We start from the raw sequence: 21,602 nt of genomic DNA on the forward strand, positions 1-21,602 counted from the left end.
TAAAATGCACATTAAACAATTTAAAATATAGGTTACGGCTTCAACTGTGGAACATACCTAGCTTATAAACGTTTGCTTTATTTGATGTCGTAATGATCTGCTCCTTCATTTTCAGCCTTAAAATCTTTGAAGGCTTTCACCTAAACTGACCAGTCTATGCAACAACTATTCCAGTGACCCACTGTTTCAGTAGAAATGTAGAATACATGCACACACTATCTACTGTGTATACTTTTCTGCAAGCCAACCACGAGGCAGCAAAAGTCATAAAACCCCCTCATATGACTGCAGGTTGATGATCTCCACGGCCAGTTTCTGAGGGTCCATTAGGTTTGGGAACATCTCCATTGCTCTGTCCACAAGACGGGCATTAAAAATGGCTCGCAGCTTCTTCCTCACCTGCTCCTTCTCCGGTATTGGATGGGTCCAAGGAGTGCCGTCACCCTGCACAGGTCCTTGAGGCACGTGGCCAAAGTATGGCTCAGACCAGTAACCACTTTGAGGAGGAGGCATACTTCTGTGGTGGTACTCATGGGGTACACTATACTGGGCAAAGTTCCCTGGTGGGTAAGGTGCTCCTCCATAGGAGTGATATTGAGGGAAAGAGTATGGCATGTTGTTTGGGCTTTGGGATGCAGCTATACTCATGTGGTGGGGATGGTAACCTGGATTGGACTGTAAATTGGATTGGTTTAAGGACTGGCTGCAAGTTGGAGGATGTCGGAACCTTCCATTAGAAGGATTCTTGGACTTCCTTTGCTCTCCTCCACACTGGTGCTCGCCGTGGCATTCGTATGAGCCCAGGCCCGAGTCCGGGTACTCCTGAAAGGAAGCCGAGATGCCGTCTGGATTTGTTGTGGAGTACTGGCTGGAGCGATCTCGCTTTGAAGGGGACTTTCTTGAAGTAGACTGCGGTGTGTTCTTCACCACCAGCATATTCTCACTGGTGTGGGCCTTCTTGAGTGATCCACTTTGATTGAGTGTGAGTTTTTGCTCCATCACTTCCTCCAGAGAGGCTCCACGGGAAGGGTTCGGGCCTGCCAAGGACGGTTTCATGGGAGAGGGCATTTTGGCTTTCTCACGCAACTCATCCGCCAAGGAACGTTGGGACTGCTTGGCACGTTCTGGGTGGCTGAACTTACACTTGATCCCGTAGGTGCATTTCTTACCTTAAATTGAAAGTGATAAGAATAAACACTTTGTCTAATAACTTGTTAGAATAGCTTTTGAAATGACAGCTTTAATTGCGTTTCCAGGAAAAGTACCCCACTCTCCAGCTGAGTAGGTAACAGGTATACAGTACAAACATGTAGTCATTTATAATGCAATGGAACATACCATATTCATAACTTTTCTATGTGCTTCAAGCAAATCAATCATTAATGTTATCAAATTACAGATCATTATATGTCATCATATAGCTACGTGGACTTGTTGACACGTGTAGTTCATCAGAATGATAGAATTTGCATATGAAGGGCTTGTTGTTCTAAGGAGCTAGAGAAACTTGTTTGATACTCACCATAGGGGCAGGGGAGTTTCTTAGTAGCCCGGGGAGTCTTGCGCAGAAAGTTTTCCAATGTAGGTCCATGTCTCCCGAGTGGATCATCTGGGAGCATGAACCTTGAAAAACAAAGAACAAGACAAACTTATTAATGCTCCTGTTTTTTGGGGGGATTTTTTTTTTTTTTTTACCAATTAGCAATGTTGTGTCACAATTCAAATATTTATTAGTGAAATCAGTTGCCGTGTTCAGAATTAATATGCATGAACAAAGCCTAGCAGGATTTGAGATGTAACTTACTTGTCATTAACAAAGGAGTACATGAGCAATCTCTCCTCTATGAAGCGTTTCCACTCAGGTTTTTCCCCCTGCAGGTCTCGGTAGGTATCGTTGGACACGATGATGCCATCTACCTCGTATGCCAGCTTTACGATGAAACGGTCATCATAGCAAACTACCCGCTTTCCTGCCACACGCCTTGATGGAGTGAAGACCAGAACCTTTTTCCGTTCCAGCTCACGGAGAATTTGCTGATCTGTGTGAAAATAGACCACAAATCAGACCCACATATACTGTACGTTTTTATCCATTTATTTTCTTCTGAATTTCATAGTTGAGTGAAACGATTCATAATTTGCAATGTGGTAGAAGATAGAAAGGGAGAGAAGCAAGCCACAAATTCAGATCAGTGCACTGGTCTGTGCCTGTCACTCAAAGTAAAAGGGGCGTGGCCTCTGGGGCTGTTATCCCCAATAAAGGAGGCATGGCCTCTGTGACTGTCACTCAAAGTAAAAGAGGTGCGGCCTCTGTTGCTATTATCCCCAACAAAAGAGGCATGGCCTCTTTTGTGCCTGGCAGTCCTAGAGAAGGAGGTGTAGCCAATGTACAACCCCAATTCCAAAAAAGATGGGACGCTGTGCAAAATGTAAATAAAAACATAATGGAATGATTTGCAAATCTCATAAACCTGTATGTTATTCACAATAGAACATAAAAAAACATGTCAAATGTTTAAACTGAGGAAATGTCCCATTTTAAGAAAAAAATAAGGTCAATTTAAATTTGATGGCGGTGGACACGTCTCCAAAAAGTTGGGACGGGGCAACAAAAGGCTGGAAAAGTAAGTGTTAGTAAAAAGAAACAGCTGGAGGTAAATTGGGAACAGGTCAGTAACATGACTGGGTATAAAATGAGTATCTTAGAGAAGCAAAGTCTCTCAGAAGTAAAGATGGGCAGAGGTTCACCAATCTGTGAAAAACTGCATCTACAATTTGTGGAACAATTTCAGAATAATGTTCCTCAATGTAAAATGGCGAAGACTATGAATATCTCATCATCTACAGTGCATAATATCATCAAAAGATTCAGAGAATTTGGAGAAATCTCTGTGTGCAATACTGCATGCCCGTGATCTTCAGGACCTCAGGCGGCACTGCATTAAAACAGGCCTGATTCTGTAATGAATCACTGCATGGGCTCAGAAACACCTCCAGAACTCATTGTCTGTGAACACAGTTCACCGTGCCATCCACAAATGCTGGTTAAAGCTCTATCACTCAAAGAAGAAGCCATATGTGAACATGGTCCAGAAACACCGCCGTCTTCTCTGGGCCAAAGCTCATTTAAAATGGACCGAGGTGAAATGGAAAACTGTTCTGTGGTCAGACGAATCCACATTTGAAATTCTTTTTGGAAACCATGGACACCACGTCCTCTAAACTAAAGACGACCTTCTGACTTTTTATCAGCGCTCAGTTCAAAAGCCTGCTGATGTTATAGGGGTGCATTAGTGCCTATGGAATTGGCAGCTTGCACATCTGGAAAGGCACCATCAATGCTAAAAGGTATATACAGCTTTTAGAGCAACATCTGCTTCCATCCAGATTCCATCCCATCTTTACTTCTGAGAGACTCTGCCTCTCTAAGATACTCTTTTTATACCCAATCATGATACTGACCTTTTCCCAATTAACCTAATTAGCTGCAAAATGTTCCTCCAGCTGTTTCTTTTTTTTACTAACACTTACTTTTCCAGCCTTTTGTTGTCCCCGTCCCAACTTTTTGAGATGTGTTACGGCCATCAAAATCAGAATGACCTTTTTGTCCCTTAAAACGGTACGTTTACTCAGTTTAAACATTTGATATGTTTTCTATGTTCTATTGCGAATAACATACGGGTTTATGAGATTTACAAATCGTTACATTCTGTTTTAATTTACATCTATTTAAATTTTACACAGTGTCCCAACTTTTTTGGAATTGGGGTTGTACCTATAAGCCCCATTGAAGGACCTGTTCCTAAAAGTCTCAGTAAATAAGGTGTGGCCTCTGTACTTCTAAGTCCCAGTAAAGGATGCATGGCTCCTGGGACTTGAAGGCACAGAAACTAGTTGTGGCCTATAAATAAGGTCAACTGGGATCTAAGGACAAAATTTAATTAAAATGGATTTGGTGAAAAGATCAGTAATTAAGCAGGACTCCCTGCCAACAATAAATAGGCAGTAAATAAATGTGTAAAATAAGTCTGTTCTGAGTGGGTCTGTGATTTTTATTTTTGTTAAATTTTTTTTTTTTTTTTTTTTTTTAAAGTTAAAGGAATCCCTGACTGTAACGATTTACCTATTGGAAAGCACAGTCATGACAGCTACAGATAACCAAACTGCCTCATATATTTCCATAACCACAAAAAAATCCCAGGTATAAACTAGCTGGGGCAGCTGTGGATCAGGTGGTAGAGCAGGTTATCCACTAATCATAGGGTTGGCGGTTCGATTCCTAGCCCACGTGACTCCACATGCCGAAGTGTCCTTGGGCAAGACACTGAACCCCAAGTTGCTCCCGATGGCAAGTTAGCGCCTTGCATGGCAGCTCTCTACCATTGGTGTGTGAGTGTGAATGGGTGAATGAGACACAGTGTAAAGCGCTTTGGATAAAAGCACTATATAAGTGTGCCATTTACCATTTAGCTTTTGGCAAGTCTGGCACATCAGACTAGCGTTAAACAGTAAATAAGACATGTCAATTTCAGTGAAACATTTGATCACACAGCAGTTTGTTTTCAGGCTTTAAGAAGTGTTTGAGCTCTGAGTAATTTCGACTGTTTTTAGATACGGCTTGTTCAGGTTGTCTAACAAGGAAAAAAAACAAAGCAACCCTTTCCTGGCAGTTTGCACAGCTGTTTCCTTAGGAACCAGCTTCTGAGAACCTGTACACGTGATCAACAGAAAGTACATTAATGTACAATTACAACTAAAGTCTAAAGTCTCTCTCTCTCGCTCTTTGCTCTCTCTCTCTCTCTCTCGCTCTCTCGCTCTTTGCTCTCTCTGTCTCTCTCTCGCTCTCGCTCTTGCTCTCTCTCTCTCTCTCTCTCTCTCTCTCTCTCTCTCTCTCGTCAAGGAAGTTCACCATGAAAATAAAACTTTTCAGTTCTGCATCTAGGGTGTTCAAACAAAACCATGATGACTAACGTACACAAGATTTATAACTGTTTCTTTGCTCAGGGCTAATCCAGTAACACTCAGGTTTTTCCTGACAGCAGTTTTCTTTCCGTTTGGTTTGCTGTGTTTCAGTCATGAAGCACTTGAAAGATCACTCAGGTTCTTGTTCAATCTAGCTGAAGACACGACAAGAGGGTGTCTAAAGGTATTCAAAAGATAAATTCAAAGCCATAGTTTTATAGGACACATGTTCACATGTCACAAATACAGTGCCACTCCAATGTAGCTTCGGCAGGATGCTAACAGTTATTGCCCTGTAGTAAGGTGAAGCTGTGCCCCAGTTTAGGATCTCTTTCAGACTGGAACTATCCATCTTGCCCTCAACCCTGACCAATTTCCCAGTCCTTGCTGATAAACAGCATACCCACAATACAATGCTATCACCCCCATGCTTCACTGTGGAGATGCTGTTTTGCAGGGTGATGAGCAGTGCTGGGTTTCCAGCAAATGTAGCACTTTAATTTGGGTCTCATTAGACCAAAACCGACCCTTTCCCCCCCACATTTGCCAAGTCTCCAACGTGCGTAAACAGGATTCCATGTGTCTGTTTTCAATAATGTGTTTCTTCTCTTCCATAAATCCTACTGTTGGGGAGCTCCCAGGCTGTCCTGTGAACAGCTTCTCCTATCTGAATTGTGGATCTCTCCAGCTTCTGCATAATTACCCTTGGCCTCTATGCTGCTTCTCTAAACAATGCCTTCTTTATCCAGTCACTGATTCCTGGTAGAAAGCCTCCTATAGGCGGAGTCACGGTGTCGCCGTATCTTTTCCATTTCTAAAGATGGTATGTTAAGAGTTTGGGGTTGAGTTGTTTTTTTTTTTTTTTTTTATAACCAAACCCATACTTGTCCTGTGTTTGTTCAGACAATTGTTCGTTCTACGTTATGCTATATGTTTAGGTACAGTGGGGGAAATCTCTCTCAATTGGTTTTAGAGGGAAAAAAAATCAAGATGTTAGAATGGCCCAGTCAATCACCTGACTCGAATCCAATTGAAGATGATTTAAAGACGATATGTTTAGAAGAACGGACCAAAATCACACCTGAATACTGCGGAACATTAATTTCTTCATACAGGAAGCGTCTTGAAGCGTCATTACAAACAAAGGCTTCTCCACTAAGTATTAAATACATTTCAGTTAGCGTGTTCAGTACTTTTTCCCCCGTGTCATTCCGCTTTATTACACATAACTTCATTTATGGACTTTAATGTTGTGGATTCTTTATATTTGCAGATTTCTTGAGTTAATACTGATGTCTGGTGAAAATTTCATGTGAATAGCCTCACTGGAAATATATTTACTGAAAGAAATGTTGACGCGTCCAGTACTTATTTCCCCCGCTGTATGTTCTCTCTGGGTTCTTCCAGGAACCGGTGTATTCCATTTTGATATCGTGACAATTTAACTGCAAACGGTTGAGTCCTTTCACCTAATTTTGTGAATTCTGATGACAAATAGTTGCACTAGAACTAGTTTAGGGGTTTCTCAGTGTGAATACTTATGTAACCACACATTTATTTGCAAATAATCATTTTTATTTGCAAAACTGCAATAGTATGGTCTGTTTTGTCTAGATTCATGACACATACCATCTGGCCAAAAGTATTTGCACACCCCAGTACTGAGCATAACATTTTAAAACCACGTGCATTAATATTGTGTTGTTCCCCTCCTTGTTGTTATAATAAGCTCCACTCTTCTGGGAAGGCTTACCACTAGATTTTGGAGCGGGGCTGTGATCATTCAGCTACAAGAGTGCAAGAGGTTTGGCGTTGATGTCAGGAGAGGAGGCCTGGGGTTGAGCTGTCATTCCAGTTCCTCCCAAAGGTGTTCAGTGGGGTTGAGGTCAGGGCTCTGCGCAGGACACTCGAGTTCTTCCACCTTCCTCCAACCTTCACACACCACGTCTTCATGGAGCACAGGGGCATTGCCATGCTGGAACAGGTTTGGGCCTCTTAGTTCCAGTGAAGGGAAATTGTAATGCTACATCATGCAGTATAAAGGCCTTCTAGACAATGTGTACTCCCAACTTTGTGGCAACAGTTTGGGGAAGAACCACATATGGCTGTAAGGGTCAGGCGTCAACAAACTTTTAGCCACATCGTATATGATCCCATGTAACTCCATTTCAGTTCCAGTTTGTAACACTACACAATGTGGAAAAGCTCATGATGACCCTAATCATCATTTTTGCGTTTAAAATGGGACTTTTCAATGGCTAGTACATGGCCTCTTGCCTTTTTTGTAATAGCATACCATACTGGCAGTGGAGTGAAAGGGTGAGGTCGGATTGCTCAAGCACATAGGAGAGTTTATTCGTTTGCATATTTATTCATACTTGTAGTTAGTTAGTTACAGTTACATTTATATAGCGCTTTTCTAGACACTCAAAGCAGCCATAGTGCACCAGAACACCCACCACACACCAGCTATTAGTGCAGAGGATGTAGAGTGATGTAGTTAATTCAGGGATGGGGATTATTAGGGGGCCATGATAGAGAAGGACCATTTTACGAGAAGTGTCCTGGGACAGCACTGTTTTTACAGTATACTGTCCCCATCATTACACTGGGGCATTAGGCAACCATACAGACCACAGGGTGAGCGCCTCCTGTAGGCCTCACTAATACCACTTCCAGCAGCAACCTTAATTTTCCCCAGGAGGTCTCCCATCCAGGTACTGGCCAGGTTCAACCCTGCTTAGCTAAATTGTACTTGTACGCCAATTCATTCTTTCATTCTTTATCAGGGTAAGAACATCAAGGTGTTTCTAGATCAATTTTGTTGGCATTAAAAACATATTAAACCATTCATTATTCAACATAGGTAATGTTTGACACTTGTTTTTAAATGTTCCGGGTTATCTTACGTGAGTAAATGAGTCATTTTTTAATAAGTATCCACTCCTGTTTGATATTTTTAAAGGTACTGTAAAAAGTAGACAACAAAGCATTGTCTGGATTTGTAGCGATTTACCATCTAACAAAAGCACTGTACTATAGCATGTGAAGTATGAAGGCCAAGGTCTGGTATGTCTCTGAATTCCTGACTAAAATGCAAATGACATGGCTGAAGGCAAGACTGTAAAGTCTCAGTTCTGCACGACTGCTTCATAAAAGCCTTTTGAGTTAAAGCTCATGCAAATGTGCAACAAAAGAATCTTGTGTAGTTATGTAATTACTTCCTGTTCGAACTAATTGAGTGGAAATGCGGCGTCATTATCGTAGAGTTAGGAATTACAAAAATCGCGTGTTGAATTCTGGATCGTGATTGGTCAGAAGGAGTTTTGGGGGTTTAAATCATGGTCTTCAGTACCTAGTACAATGACACTAGTAGGATATGTCAGTAGATATGACTGTAGCTATACAGTGAGAAATGTAAATCTGGAGCCACCGCCATACCCTGGGAGTTGAAGGGGTAAATATAGCATTAATGTTTTGCTCACACTTTGTTAGCAAACCGAAATATCATGATACACTCGCAGTTAAGTTTCATGGCGAACTCTCCAAACCGCTGTGCTCTCGTGCTAGTTTCACAAATCATTATTCACGCATTAAGCTTGTGCGTCATGGACTTACAGATTACAGAGTTTTGGCCTCAGCTCAGCCTCCTCAGCTCTCTGGAGCCGCCCACTCGACTACGAGATGTGACTGTGTTCTTTTGGAGCGTATCGTGATTTGTACAATGTGGTAGGAACGATTACTGAAATTGTGATGCCTGAAAGCATTTGTTGCTTTAGTTTAATAAGAGAGCTGAAGATTTACAAATCTGATTGAGACTTTGTGATGCATGAAATGTCATCATACAAATTTCATTACGTGGAAAATGACATCGCAATAAGTTTCGCCATCTTGGGAGATCACATAGTCAGCATTTTTACTTCTTATTATTATTATTATTATTGTTTTTTTTATACTCTTCAACTCATAAGAGTATACGCATGTATCTTTCATGGTTTAGATGTGTCTGTGTCGTGTGCCTAATTGGTGTGTGGGTGGGTGTGGGCGTGTGTCTGACACACCTCATGTGGAGTCTTTGTGCTTCACTTTTAAGTTGCTTTGTATAAAAGCTTTAACCAAATGAATTGATGCCAATGCAAATGATTTTTTCAACCTAACTGAACTGACTGTGGTTTCCAGAAACATGACCAGGAAGTGAAACGTGTTCCTTCTTCCTCCTGTCTCACCTGTGATCGGAACGTCCGGCCTGGGCTGTTCCCGCCTCCATGACGGCACAAACACAGTAACATCTGTGTGCCCTCGATCCAGGAAGTACTTCACAGCCAGATGGATTCCCAGGCAGGAGAAAACTTCCTTGTTCCCGTGACTGAGCAGAGATAAGAGAAAAAGAGGATAAAAAGAGGGGAAAAAAAATTGCTGGGGAATTTCATCAATAGGCACTTGGTGCGCAAGAGTTAGATTGCAATTCTGTTGGGTTTTTTTTTAAAGAAAATAAACAAATTCATTAACAATATAGACTTCTTACATGTCAAAAGTGCGTAATGTAGATTTATAACCTCAAATTTCACAAGTGGTTCAGAATATCAAACATAACCACACGTAGACAATTCGCATTATGTCAAATGAAATAATCCACAACTTCAGCTCAGTGTCAAGATCACATCTGTAACCTCAGGCTGTTCCATTTCAGTCGGAAAAAAAAAAGAGAGAGAGAATGATGAATTACAGAAACAGATCCAAACCACAGCTATGTAAGAGGGGGTTTTTTTTTCACACTCCTGAGGTTTTACTATAGGTTACGGGTTAAGAAAGTTTAGAAGAAAAAAAAAAAAAGAAGAAGCTAAAGAAATAAAGAAAGAAATCATACAAAACACAGACATGCTGAAAATGCTATTGAGTAATCATTTGAACGACAAAACTAAATGAATAAAAATGTTTACTCGTTGTCGTAGATGTTTATTTTACATCTTCTGCATCTACTGTGCCAATAGAAAAGAGCAAAAATGTTTTCATTTCTAACGTTTTTTTTTTTTCTTTAAATGCTCCAAAGAAAGGTTTGCATGTCATTAAAGAAAGTAAGATATTCGGTAACGGAGTCCGAGCTGCTTTAGAGAAAATGAAACCTCGTCGTCAGACCATTCGGTGAGCCGTAGTGCTCTGAGGACAGGGCAGAGTCATCCTGGAATAGGATTGAGGTGATCAGACAGAAGAACTTCAGTGCTGATTTGCAATGACGTGTCCCTCCATGCCAGAAAAATAAAGAAATGCTCCCCAGAGCATAACAAAGCCATAGTTTGTTTTTTGTTTTTCTTTTAATTTATCGCAAATCTTAATCTGCTGCTTCATCTTGCATTTTAAGTCTGTACATTTTAATATTTCTTGGTCGACAAACCTGGCTTTGTGACCTGACGTGACATTAATGTATGAATGGACCTTTCTGCTTTGTCAAACAGGATCTTCAGTCATTGTGTCATGGCAAAAGCCAAATAAAAGTGGAAATAGTTACCATGCAGTCGGGCCAGTTCTGGCACCATGCCTTTCCTCGTCCCATTCGGATATCATGCCTCCTCAGAAAAGGGTGGAGGAGAATTTGCATAGCAGGAGAATGTGACACGATGATCTCAGTGTACTATTCGCCCCTGGGCTTCATTGAGCTGTTTGTACCCGCCTTCGAAAGTACATTGTGTTCACAGTTTAAATCTTACCATAAAAAAAATAAAAGTTTGCTTATAAAAAATGTTTTTTTTTTTCCAGCACAAAGCTTTTTATGTGTTCATTTTTTTTTAATCAGATTTATATTACAGAGATAATGTTCAGGCTTATTTTTGATTAACTGAAGTTTGTAAATCCGAAACGAGGTGCTGTTGACCGTTTTATTTTAATAAACGCTGTTACAGTTCATAGTTTAAATCTGTTTATGTATATAAAAAAAAAAAATTATTTAACCATACATAAGAGATACAGCGGCGGAAATAAGTGTTGGACGCATCAACATTTTTTTCAGTAAATATATTTCAGATACATTATATATTACAGATAGGGGGTACAATTACTTATGGATTTCATCTGGTTCCTTGCCTTACCTTACCTTGCCTTGGAGAACCGCTTTTTCTTAGCGTGTTCAATACTTTTTCCCCGTGTCATTTCGCTTTATTACACATAACTTTATTTATGGTCTTTAATGTGAATTCTTTATATTTGCGGATTTCTTGAGTTAATACTGAAGTCTGGTGAAAATTTCATGTGAATAACCTCATTGGAAATTTATTTACTGAAGAAAATGTTGACGCGTTCAATACTTATTTCCCCCCACTGTACATATATAAAATAAAGAGCAATGCATTTGGAAACAATATAAAGATTATATAAAGCAGGGAATGTTAAGATTAACTGGACCTCTCTCTCTCTCTCTCTCTCTCTCTCTCTCTCTCTCTCTCTCTGAACAGGCTTAATGGTTTCTGTAAACTCTTTTCCTACCAGTATTTAATCATTTTAATGGGTAATGGAAGCCATTAGACCAATTCCCATTAGTAAGTGTGCTCTGTTTGCTCCACAGGGCTGTAAAACTCTGGTTCTGATTGGTCAGAAGGTTGATAAATTTTCTATAACAGCAGCTCTGATACAGGTTTACACGATCATTTCTTTAGTAACAACTTACGCAGAAGAAAGCGAGGGAACATCATTTATAGCTGCTATAACCTAACAGACAACTGGAACTAACTTGTTTCCCACGTGTTCCACAACATTAAATATAATAAGCAGATTTTATTTGAAAAAAATAATAATAATAATTTAATTGTTGGCAAATTGCTGTGATAAATGAGGAACAAAACACTACGAGATGCCCCTTTATAAATAATAGAGGAAAATAATAGAGCTGCAACAACCAATCGATAATAAATCGATTATGAAACTCGCTGTCAGCGAATCTCATTATGGATTAGTCGGTCTGCGCGCGGTACGGGGCGTGTTTACTCACTACACTACTTCTGTTCTCAAAACACGCTTCAGAGAGTAAATACTAAAGTCCCAAATGTCGTACTATACACTTACACTATGCACTGTGTACTCTACCGTCTAGTGTGTGGATTTTATTAAGGTAATATCATCTCAAATGGAACACGAGCGGTTTTCTACTAACCGGAAGTGTAAGCCGCTTCCTAGTCGACGGCGCATGACGTCATACGCACGTAATGTGACACCGTTAGCTTTAGCCTAATACCCAGAGTCACTGACAATGACTTTCTTCAGTTTACTGTGTAAATCAACGTTACCTTTTATAAAGAGTAATGCAGAAATTCTATTATGTCATATAAACTTATATATTAGTTTATATTCTATATAAGTGTTTATGCATTATTTTTATGGATGCACAAAAACACCAGTTCTAAATTAATAATATATTCTGGTGTGTGTGTGTGTGTGTGTGTGTGTGTGTGTGTGTGTATTGGGTTCTTTTCAGTCTTATATAATTGGACAAACAGTTTTAGTCTGAAGTTTAAATATGTAACACTCAGTTTGTGGATTTTATTTTTTTTTTAAAAACGGAAAAAAATGGTACTGAAAGTTTGCCCCGCCCCCCCCCCATCCGATTAATCGATTCACCGGAAAAATAATCGGCCGACTAATCGATTATGAAAATAATCGTTAGTTGCAGCCCTAGGAAATAATCGACTTCTGTGTGGTTAGAGTAACACGGCTTCATCACACCACCCTGTTGTTGATTATTTTCCTAAAAGAGCTTGGGTTTGAATCCTTATATAATTAATTTAATCATTTGGGATTCTAATGCACCGATCCAATACAGACCTGAATCGCTGGGATTTGAAACATATTCTGCTTAAATATTCTAAAACTCCCACGATCATGCATGTGAGCACAAAACACATACTGCTGCCGTGCTAACGGTTGCTCGGTTACCGATCAGTATGATCTGCATCAAAACAAATCAATTATATCACTACTAAAACTAAAAACAGGCTTGAAACCTAATCATTGTTTGGGGTTTGTTTTGTTTCACTCACTTACAGAGCTTTTAGATAAATATTCACGTAAAAAGAGTCACGTTTATCCTGTGGCATGCTAATCTGGCAAACTCTCCAGTCACACGTAAAATGGTTTCAATAAACGCTCTGAAATGAAGCCTTCTCTTAATCCATATCTAATAACATGGCATGGTCGAGTCTTTGTGTTCGAAATGTATACAGCTTTTTTTCTAAAGCGTCAGTGTGCTTCACGCATTCACGCGTCAGATCACATAGTTCACATCATTCCGAGCGCGACAAAACAAGAATTTGCATAGAACAGGGTCAAAGAGATTTTAGAGATTAAACGTTCTTTCACTGTATCATTACTAACATTATTGTTAACAACATTCCAGAACGAGTTAAGCAAACATCAGTAAAATACGGAAACACAACAACATCTTTATCTTATATTGTCCCACATCTTACAATCTCCTCATCACGAACAGCTGGACTGTATATTCCAGTGCATGTAGTGAGGATTTAATACCACAATCAGTACTCAGACCTCCAGCAGAGTCCAGCGCTACTGCCTGACACAATATTTTGCCATAAAATTTGTGTTTTGAGCTGTAAATACACTCAAAAAGTATATTAAATATCATTAAATACAATGTTAAATACATAATTATGAGACTATTCATTCATTAAAGTCCATGCAAAGGTTTTTTTTCTGAGCTGTAAAGGTAGCAGACGAGAGCTTGGTCAGCTTATCCTTCAAACCATCATCATGTTTTCTTTACATCTTTACACTGGCTTAATTTAAAGCATTTATAAAATGCTTTATACTCCTGCTGGACTTTTCTAAATTTGCGATGCAGTTTGCCGAGTTTTTTTGCGCTTGTTTTTGCGGAAAACTACTTCGATCGGCGAAATTGTGAATGGAAGAGGGCTTTGGCTGAACATCACATGACGCGTCTCAGCCCAAATCTGCGGAAAATCTGCGGTAATTCAGAAAAATCGCAAGCTCCTCTGAATATTTTGCGGAGTTTGCTTGACTTTGTGTTCATTTCTGCGATCGCAAAATTCGCCAAATCCCGGGACTGTTTATTATACGCCAGCTCAAAATAGCAAAATAAAAGCAAGTCCCACAAATCCTTTACGATTTCAATATCTCGTGGCTTAAGTGACATTCGGTTGCATGCACAAGAAACTGTCAGTGCAAAATATGAAAAAAATAAAATGCAAAATGATAGGATGTGCTGGATCAAGTGCTATTTTATAAGCTGTTAAAGCTATATTGTTCAATTAAAAAGAATTTTCAGATTAAGATGATAATTCCAATTAGGACTGTTCATACAGTAATATATTAGCAACATACTACATCCTATTATACTGATTACAATGATGGGTTTCACAAACTATTGATAATTCAAAGTGGAAAATAAATGAAGTGTAATGTTAGCAATAACAGGAGTGATCACGTTTTACTGTTCAGCCCCGGCTGGCAAAATTTCAGTTTCAATTTTAACATTGATGGGCAAAAGAAAATATCAAATCCTGATTTATTCAAAATTATTCCAGCAAATTCTAAAGGAAAATGTCAGGACATCTGTCCGTGAACTGAATCTCAAGAGAAAGTGGGTCATGCAGCAAGACAACGATCCTAAACACACGAGTCGTTCTACCAAAGAACGGTTAAAGAAGAATAAAGTTAATGTTTTGGAACGGCCGAGTCAAAGTCCTGACCTTAATCCAATAGAAATGTTGTGGAAGAACCTGAAGCAAGCAGTTCAAGCCGATGTGCAGGACTGATCAACAGTTACCCCAAACGTTTATTTACAGTTATCACTGCACAAGGGGTCACAACAGATACTGAAAGCAAAGGTGCACATACTTTTGCCACTCACAGATATGTAATATTGAATCATTTTCCTCAATATATAAATAATCAAGTATAATATTTTTGTCTCATTTGTTTAATTTGGTTCTCCTTATCAACTTTTAGGACTGATTATGCTTTAGGTCATATTTATGCAGATATATAGAAAATTCTAAAGGGTTCACAAACTTTCAAGCACTACTGTATATCCATTGGACCAAGTGTCTTTAGGGTCCTTTAGGGATTAAATTTAAAAAAAAAAAAAATTTTAACTACCAAGCTCCTGTTATAGATTGTTATTATTCACATTTACATGTAGGGTTATAATTCCTAAATCTCTTAGATTCTACGCTCAAACTATATTTCGCTTTTTTGATATTATGCGCATTTGACAATGTCCATGTTCACTTTCCCAAACGATATCTTCGTACACGTCCTGTAATATCGACTCACCTCATTGCTACGTTGCTGCCGTCTATCACTATCGGCTTGAGGGCATCTTCGTCCTTGGCTGCGTCCTCTTGTTCAGCAGGTAGAGATGAAACTCTGTGACCTTTCCTCTGGCTTTCACCATGTGGAACCACCGCTGTCGGACTGAGACAATCCTCGGTCTCTGCCGCTCTCACCTGTATCAGCTCTCCCAGAATCCGGTTGGTGTCGGTGTGGAGGCCCAGCTTGAGCAGCACTGCTCGGACCTGAGCATCAGAGAAGCCCAACTTCCTAAACAGATCTAGCTGAGGCTGAAGCTCAGAGCTCGGGTCCTCTTGCTCCTCAGGCTGATTTTGCTCCATTCTAACACACCGTTTGGATGGACAGAGCGAAGACACCCATGTGAGTGAGTCTACGTGGACGAAGGAGGACACGCACACTGTGCTGCAATACTCAAGGTAAGTATCCAAAACTGGAGGAAAGGCAGCAGGGATGAGACTGGTGCCTATACTCATACTCAAAACAGGTCTTGTCCTGACTGTGAAGAAGAGAAACACACATTTACATTTATGGCATTTGGCAAACGCCCTTATTCAGAGCGACTTACATTTATTTCATTTATACATCTGGGCAGTTGAGGGTTAAGGGCCTTGGTCAAGGGCCCAACAGTGGCGGTTTTGAACTCACAACCATCAGTAGCCCAACGTCTTAACCACTGAGCTAAACACTACGGACACTTCGGACGTCCCAATCAGCCTACCACGCATGTCTTTTGGACGGGGGGAGGAAACCGGAGTACCCCGAGGAAACCCTCACAGCACGGGGAGAACATTGCAGTGCAGCGGCAACTATAAACACCAACCCTGGAGGCGTGAGGCGAACGTGCTAACCACTAATCCACACGCGCAACGAGTTTTATTTGCAGTTTGGGGAATTCCAGTGGTGACTACATCCTCAGGCAATAAGAACCGAGTTCATTTGGGATACTACGTCTTAAAGGTGCTCATTTTATAACCTCGACCTTCTCCATTGATACTCAAAGTAACAAGGAGCAGACTGGGTGCTGGATTTCTGTTCTTCCAGTTTTTAAATACTTGAGTTTTCTTTGCAATATTTTTTTAACAAAATCCCCTTGAGCTTATGATTGTACATGCTTAGTTCCGTTCTCTCTAAATGTGACTGGAGAAACACTGAACAGAAATGAAAGTGACGAAGCAAATTTATTATGAAGTGAAAGTTTCAAAATAAGTCAGACTGAGTGACCACACAGACATAGTAACTAGGGAACTTCCCAATTTTTTTTTCATTTTCAGTATGAAAACGTAATCGACCAAAAACCCCAATACTGATACGATACAGACTTTTTTTTTCACTTTTTTTGACATAACTGAGCTACTTTGCATACATATATACATACATATATACATACATATATACATACATATATACATACATTATATATATATATATATATATATACACACACACACACACACACACACACACACACACATACATATATATATATATGGGTTTTTTTTTATTTATTTTATTTATTTATTTTTTTTTGGTTATACTCCGAAAAAATATTCAGGCCCAAAATCTTATGTCAGTTTTACATATTATTATTTTATTTGACAATTTTACCCAGCTTCATCTCATAGCTCATGTAAGCGAACGAACATTTTATTTTATGTTTCTATACATTTAGCCCGAATTGTGGTGTTACTTTAGACCAAATTTATTGTAATGAATTGACTCATTTTATTAACATTATAATAACAGACATGTTTGTGTTAAATGCGTGAATTCTATAAGCACAAATGTAATCGTTTCTGTGCGAGTACATCATGAGCTCGTCATATTAAGCACATTTAGTTTTGTCTTTACTGTATTTGGATCAATTACGTGTGTAAATTTCACTGAAATGTTTGCCTAATGGTAATGATGAATTAAACTGGAGTGTAATTACCAAAGCCTTTACTGATTTTTGATGAGTTAGGTGACGCAAAGATCAAGACTGATGAATAATATACTGATTGTGGATATTTATTCTTTTTTTTTTTTTTTTAAATCTCAATCTTGCTTACATACTTAATAACTTGTGCTTTATATATTACTACATTCCTGTATGACCTAAACCTCAGGCGAAAGAGTGGACATGAGAGCAGTTACTGACATCTCTAGCTTCATTATGTAAGCAACAATACACTTAGGGTTTGCTGCTATAGGAAAATAATCAACAACGATTATTGATTATTATATTCAGCATGTCCTGTAACTCTGTACACCTCTTATACCACAGACATTTGCCAACAATTACCTTTCTTTATTTATTTAAGAACGTTTCATTGTATATTTTTTTTAATCCCTTTATAGTTACTTCATGTGGTCTGCAACATCTGCAGAACAAGTTAGTTCCTGTTCTCCCTTACGTTATAGCAGCTATAAACGGTCATTCCCTCACCAGGCTCTTTTTTCTCTCTCTTGCAGATAAAGAAAAATATATGCAGCTTGAAACGGAACCTTGAAATCCTTGAAATTTAAAAAAAAATAAAAAAAATCACTGAAACCTTTCTCAGTTAAGGTTTTAGGTTAGAAACAAACCAAGCTCTCCAGCCATGATACGTTTTTACCGAAGTAGCGGGTCTAGAAAACAGTCAGTATCGACGTCAAACCATGTAAATCTGTCAAATCATAAACCTCGTAATACGCAGTCAATCCAAATAAACTGAACAACTGGAATTTATTGTATTTTAATTACAGGTGAATCGCTATCGAGTGCCACAGAAAAATGTACAAAATGGCAGTTAAATAAAGAAAATAACGATGTGTGTATTTAATGAGTTATTAAGTGGTGGTGGTGGTAGAGTTGAAAGGTGCAGAACGACACTACCCATCAGCCCCTGCACGTCGCATGATCTCGTCACATGGTCCTTAATTACCCTCATCTGTGTCTCCTTATGTCTTGTTAGCACCACTATTTCTAATTTCTAGGCTGTGTTCGAAATCATGTACTATGACAGTACCTACTGCATTCGATTCAGTACCTACTGATAGAGTACGTACTGATCGGTACAAGTGTGTAGCGTGAATACAATCCGGACGTACTACAGCCGCAATGTTGGCATTATCATCTGACCTACAATTTAGAAAGCGTCGACACGTCCTGTCTACCCATAAGCCTCTTCATGTCACATGATCTTGTCACAGGATCCTTAACCACTCTCACCTTTGTCTCATTATTTCTTGTTAGCACCACTATTTAACCTGTAGTTTTTCTGTGTCTCACTGCCAAGCTTTCGTCGCTGTTGTCCTTGTTTGTACCTCACTGTCTGTACCTCTCTGTCCGTACCTCTCTGTCCGTACCTGTCTTCTACATAACTGGAGCTTAAGGATCAATGGCTGTATCGTTAAAGCTTTACTCTAAAAGTTTGTTATTGAGAATTCACACACACCTGCGTTGGACTGGATTTACCTGCTCAGGGATCAGCGTCGATCCTTAACAAAAGGAAACAAGCGTTCTAACATAACAGAACAAGCGCATCGTGAATACATAACCGGGATTTGTTTATATTGCTTTATATTGGTTTACATAAATCTGAATCGTGAACGTGCTGCTGCACTGTCGTCAGAGCTGCTGTGCTAGAAAACTAATCAACACCTTCTGACCAAACAGAATCCAGAATCTAACAGCCTGGCGGTATAATTAGTGTTTACACACATAAACTCCCTCATATAAAAAAAAACGACTTGACTAAAAAGACTCAAAGACCAGAGAAGATCTTCACCTTTAAACTGATTTAAAGTATATCACCTATATAATTTGACCTTAAGGACCACTGATGTGCCTTTAAACCTTTACTCTAAAACATACCTGTGTACCCAGGGAGAAGATCAGCACTAAAGGTACAAAGGAACGGTACAGACAGTGCACATTTCTATCATTCTGCTGTACCTGAGTTTAAACTTGATTTACCTGTTCAGGGATCCGAGTCAATCCTTAACCAAAGGTTGAAAGTTGACAGGTTTTTAGTGTTAGTGAGTCGAAATCATCCGCTTCCAGTTACCACCGCGCGTAAAGTGTGGTATCCAGGCGCATCCCTGGACGCTTCTAAAGTAAAGTATTCAAAGAAGCGTCACCGGAGCGCCACTTTAATCTCCACGTCGCTCCTCCAGAGCGCCGCCCTGTTCCAGTCCTCCCACTAAACCTCCCACTAAACCCTGCACGGTTCTGCCTTCCGGAAACACCCCACGGTGACGTGTACAGTCCGACTGCGCATGTAGACACACGTGAGCAGGAGCTCCAACAGGCTGGATTAGTTTATACATCTGTGAAAGTGTGCGTAATCGGATTCGCCTGGAGGAGGCGCACAGAAAGGGTTTATGGGTAGGCACCCGTTTGCGCTGCGCTTCTCCAAAAAAGCTCAGCCAGCGGGCCGGCTGATCAGCAGGGCTGTGCAGGGAAGTGGGCAGGACCAAGGACCAAGTCTGATCTAACAAAGGACCATGTCTGATCTAACAAAACAAATAAATGACTGAAAATGTGAGCGGTTTCAACATGACCACAATTGATCCTCACATGTAAGCAAATCCCAATTGATCACACTGAATATACAATTAAAAATTTTGTCACACACACACACACACACACAAAACCATACACAGTACGACGTACCGTTTATGTCTGTGACATAAAATAGATTTTTATCCCTACTGGGAAAATACACACTATATAAACCATGAGAGAAATTCTAATGGTTCCCACAATAAATGCCATTACAAACCATCAGTTAACCATTAAAACCAGTGCCGTTATTGGTCCTTAATGGTATCCACTAGACATAACATGCCAGCAGTAGAAGGCAACAAATTACCAATAGGGACCCACAGAGACCATTAGAGTTTCCATTCAAACCAGTACAATTCCTATTATAACCATTTAAACTATTACAAATTTTATGAGGGTTTATATTGTTGTTGTTGTTGTTGTTTTTGTTGTTGTTGTTTTGGGGCGGGGATAAATTCAGCAGAATTTACTTGTATATATTAAGTAAAAGGGAAAGTATTTTTTAAGTATAAAAATATAATGTAAGGATATAAAGATGGGTGGCAGGAACAGTCCGACTATAACTGCTATAAAGTGCAGATATGTGCAGTTATTTTGTGCAGTATAAGCTGAGGTAGCTGGATTGAATGTGAAGATGAATGAATAGAAGATGTATTAAAGAAATGTAGGTGGTGTGAGTGTTGTGTAAGCAAGTCCAAGGTCTAGTCCTTGAGGTTGTCCTGGTTGAATATATTATACTATCTCATTTTATTTTATTTTATTTTATGATATGTATTTTAGTAAACTTGGTGCCCGTGTGAATGAGGGAACGTCACGTGCAGCCCTGAACCTCAGGTTGTTGAAGTACTCCATGAAGACGTGGAGTGTGAAGGTTGGAAGAAGGTGGAAGATCTCGAGTGTCCTGCACAGAGCCCTGACCTCAAACCCCACTGAACACCTTTGGGATGAACTGGAACTGGAGCCTCCTCACATCAACATCAGCGCCTGACCTCATCCTCACTAATGCTCTTGTAGCTGAATGATCACAAATTCTAGTGGAAAGCCTTCCCAGAAGAATGGAGCTTACTATAAGAGTAAAGCAGGACTACATCTGTGTTAATGCCATGGTTTTGGAATAAGCACATATGGGTGTGGTGGTCAAGTGTCCACATACATTTGGTCATATAGTGTATTTCAACTTAATATCACATGATTTAGACTTAACAACTCATTATTTTCAATATTACATAATATTAGACATCTGAAGATATTATGACAGCATTCAATTTAAGATCTTGTTGTTTTACCGTATTAAAGTCACTATTTTAACATATTACGTCAATATATCAAATTAACATCTCATTATTTTCCTTCTTAATACCTTATTATTTGAAGAGATCTCATTATTTTTTTTTTACATAATAACTTCAATAACCTGAAGACACTGTGTTGTTATTTCTGCTTGATATCTCGTTGGTTTATTATGTCAATATCTGAACTTATTCTCTCATTATTTCAGCGTAATAGCCCGTTATTTGAAGATATTATGTCAATAGTTCAGTGTAATAACTCGTTATTTGTAAATAGTTCATTATTTTTCGATCACTCGTTATATATTTATTACTTAATAGCTCATTATTCTTTGGTGTAATAACTCGCTATTTGAAAATATGTTGTTATTTCAACTTAATAACTCATTATTTGACGAGATGTTGTCCCTCTGACTCAATATCACGTCGATTTGAGTTAATAACTTGTTATTTGAAGAGATTGTGCTTATTTTGAGTTAACGTCACTTCAACATACCGTATCATAA

General features: G+C 39.3%; 1 protein-coding gene across 1 annotated transcript; it reads right to left on the reverse strand.

The window, feature by feature from the left end:
* Nucleotides 1-264: 264 nt before the first annotated feature.
* On the reverse strand, nucleotides 265-19,475 carry zc3h12ab (zinc finger CCCH-type containing 12Ab). Its single transcript, XM_053640927.1, has 6 exons — nucleotides 19,217-19,475; nucleotides 15,262-15,775; nucleotides 9,189-9,328; nucleotides 1,805-2,039; nucleotides 1,523-1,623; nucleotides 265-1,169 (listed from the first exon to the last, which is right to left on the reverse strand). Exons 2-6 carry the CDS (start codon nucleotides 15,750-15,752, stop codon nucleotides 265-267), a joined length of 1,872 nt encoding a protein of 623 aa, XP_053496902.1. The 5' UTR covers nucleotides 15,753-15,775; nucleotides 19,217-19,475.
* Nucleotides 19,476-21,602: the final 2,127 nt, after the last annotated feature.

The sequence above is a fragment of the Ictalurus furcatus genome, chromosome 14 (assembly GCF_023375685.1).
Source record: "Ictalurus furcatus strain D&B chromosome 14, Billie_1.0, whole genome shotgun sequence".
Lineage (NCBI taxonomy): Eukaryota > Metazoa > Chordata > Actinopteri > Siluriformes > Ictaluridae > Ictalurus > Ictalurus furcatus.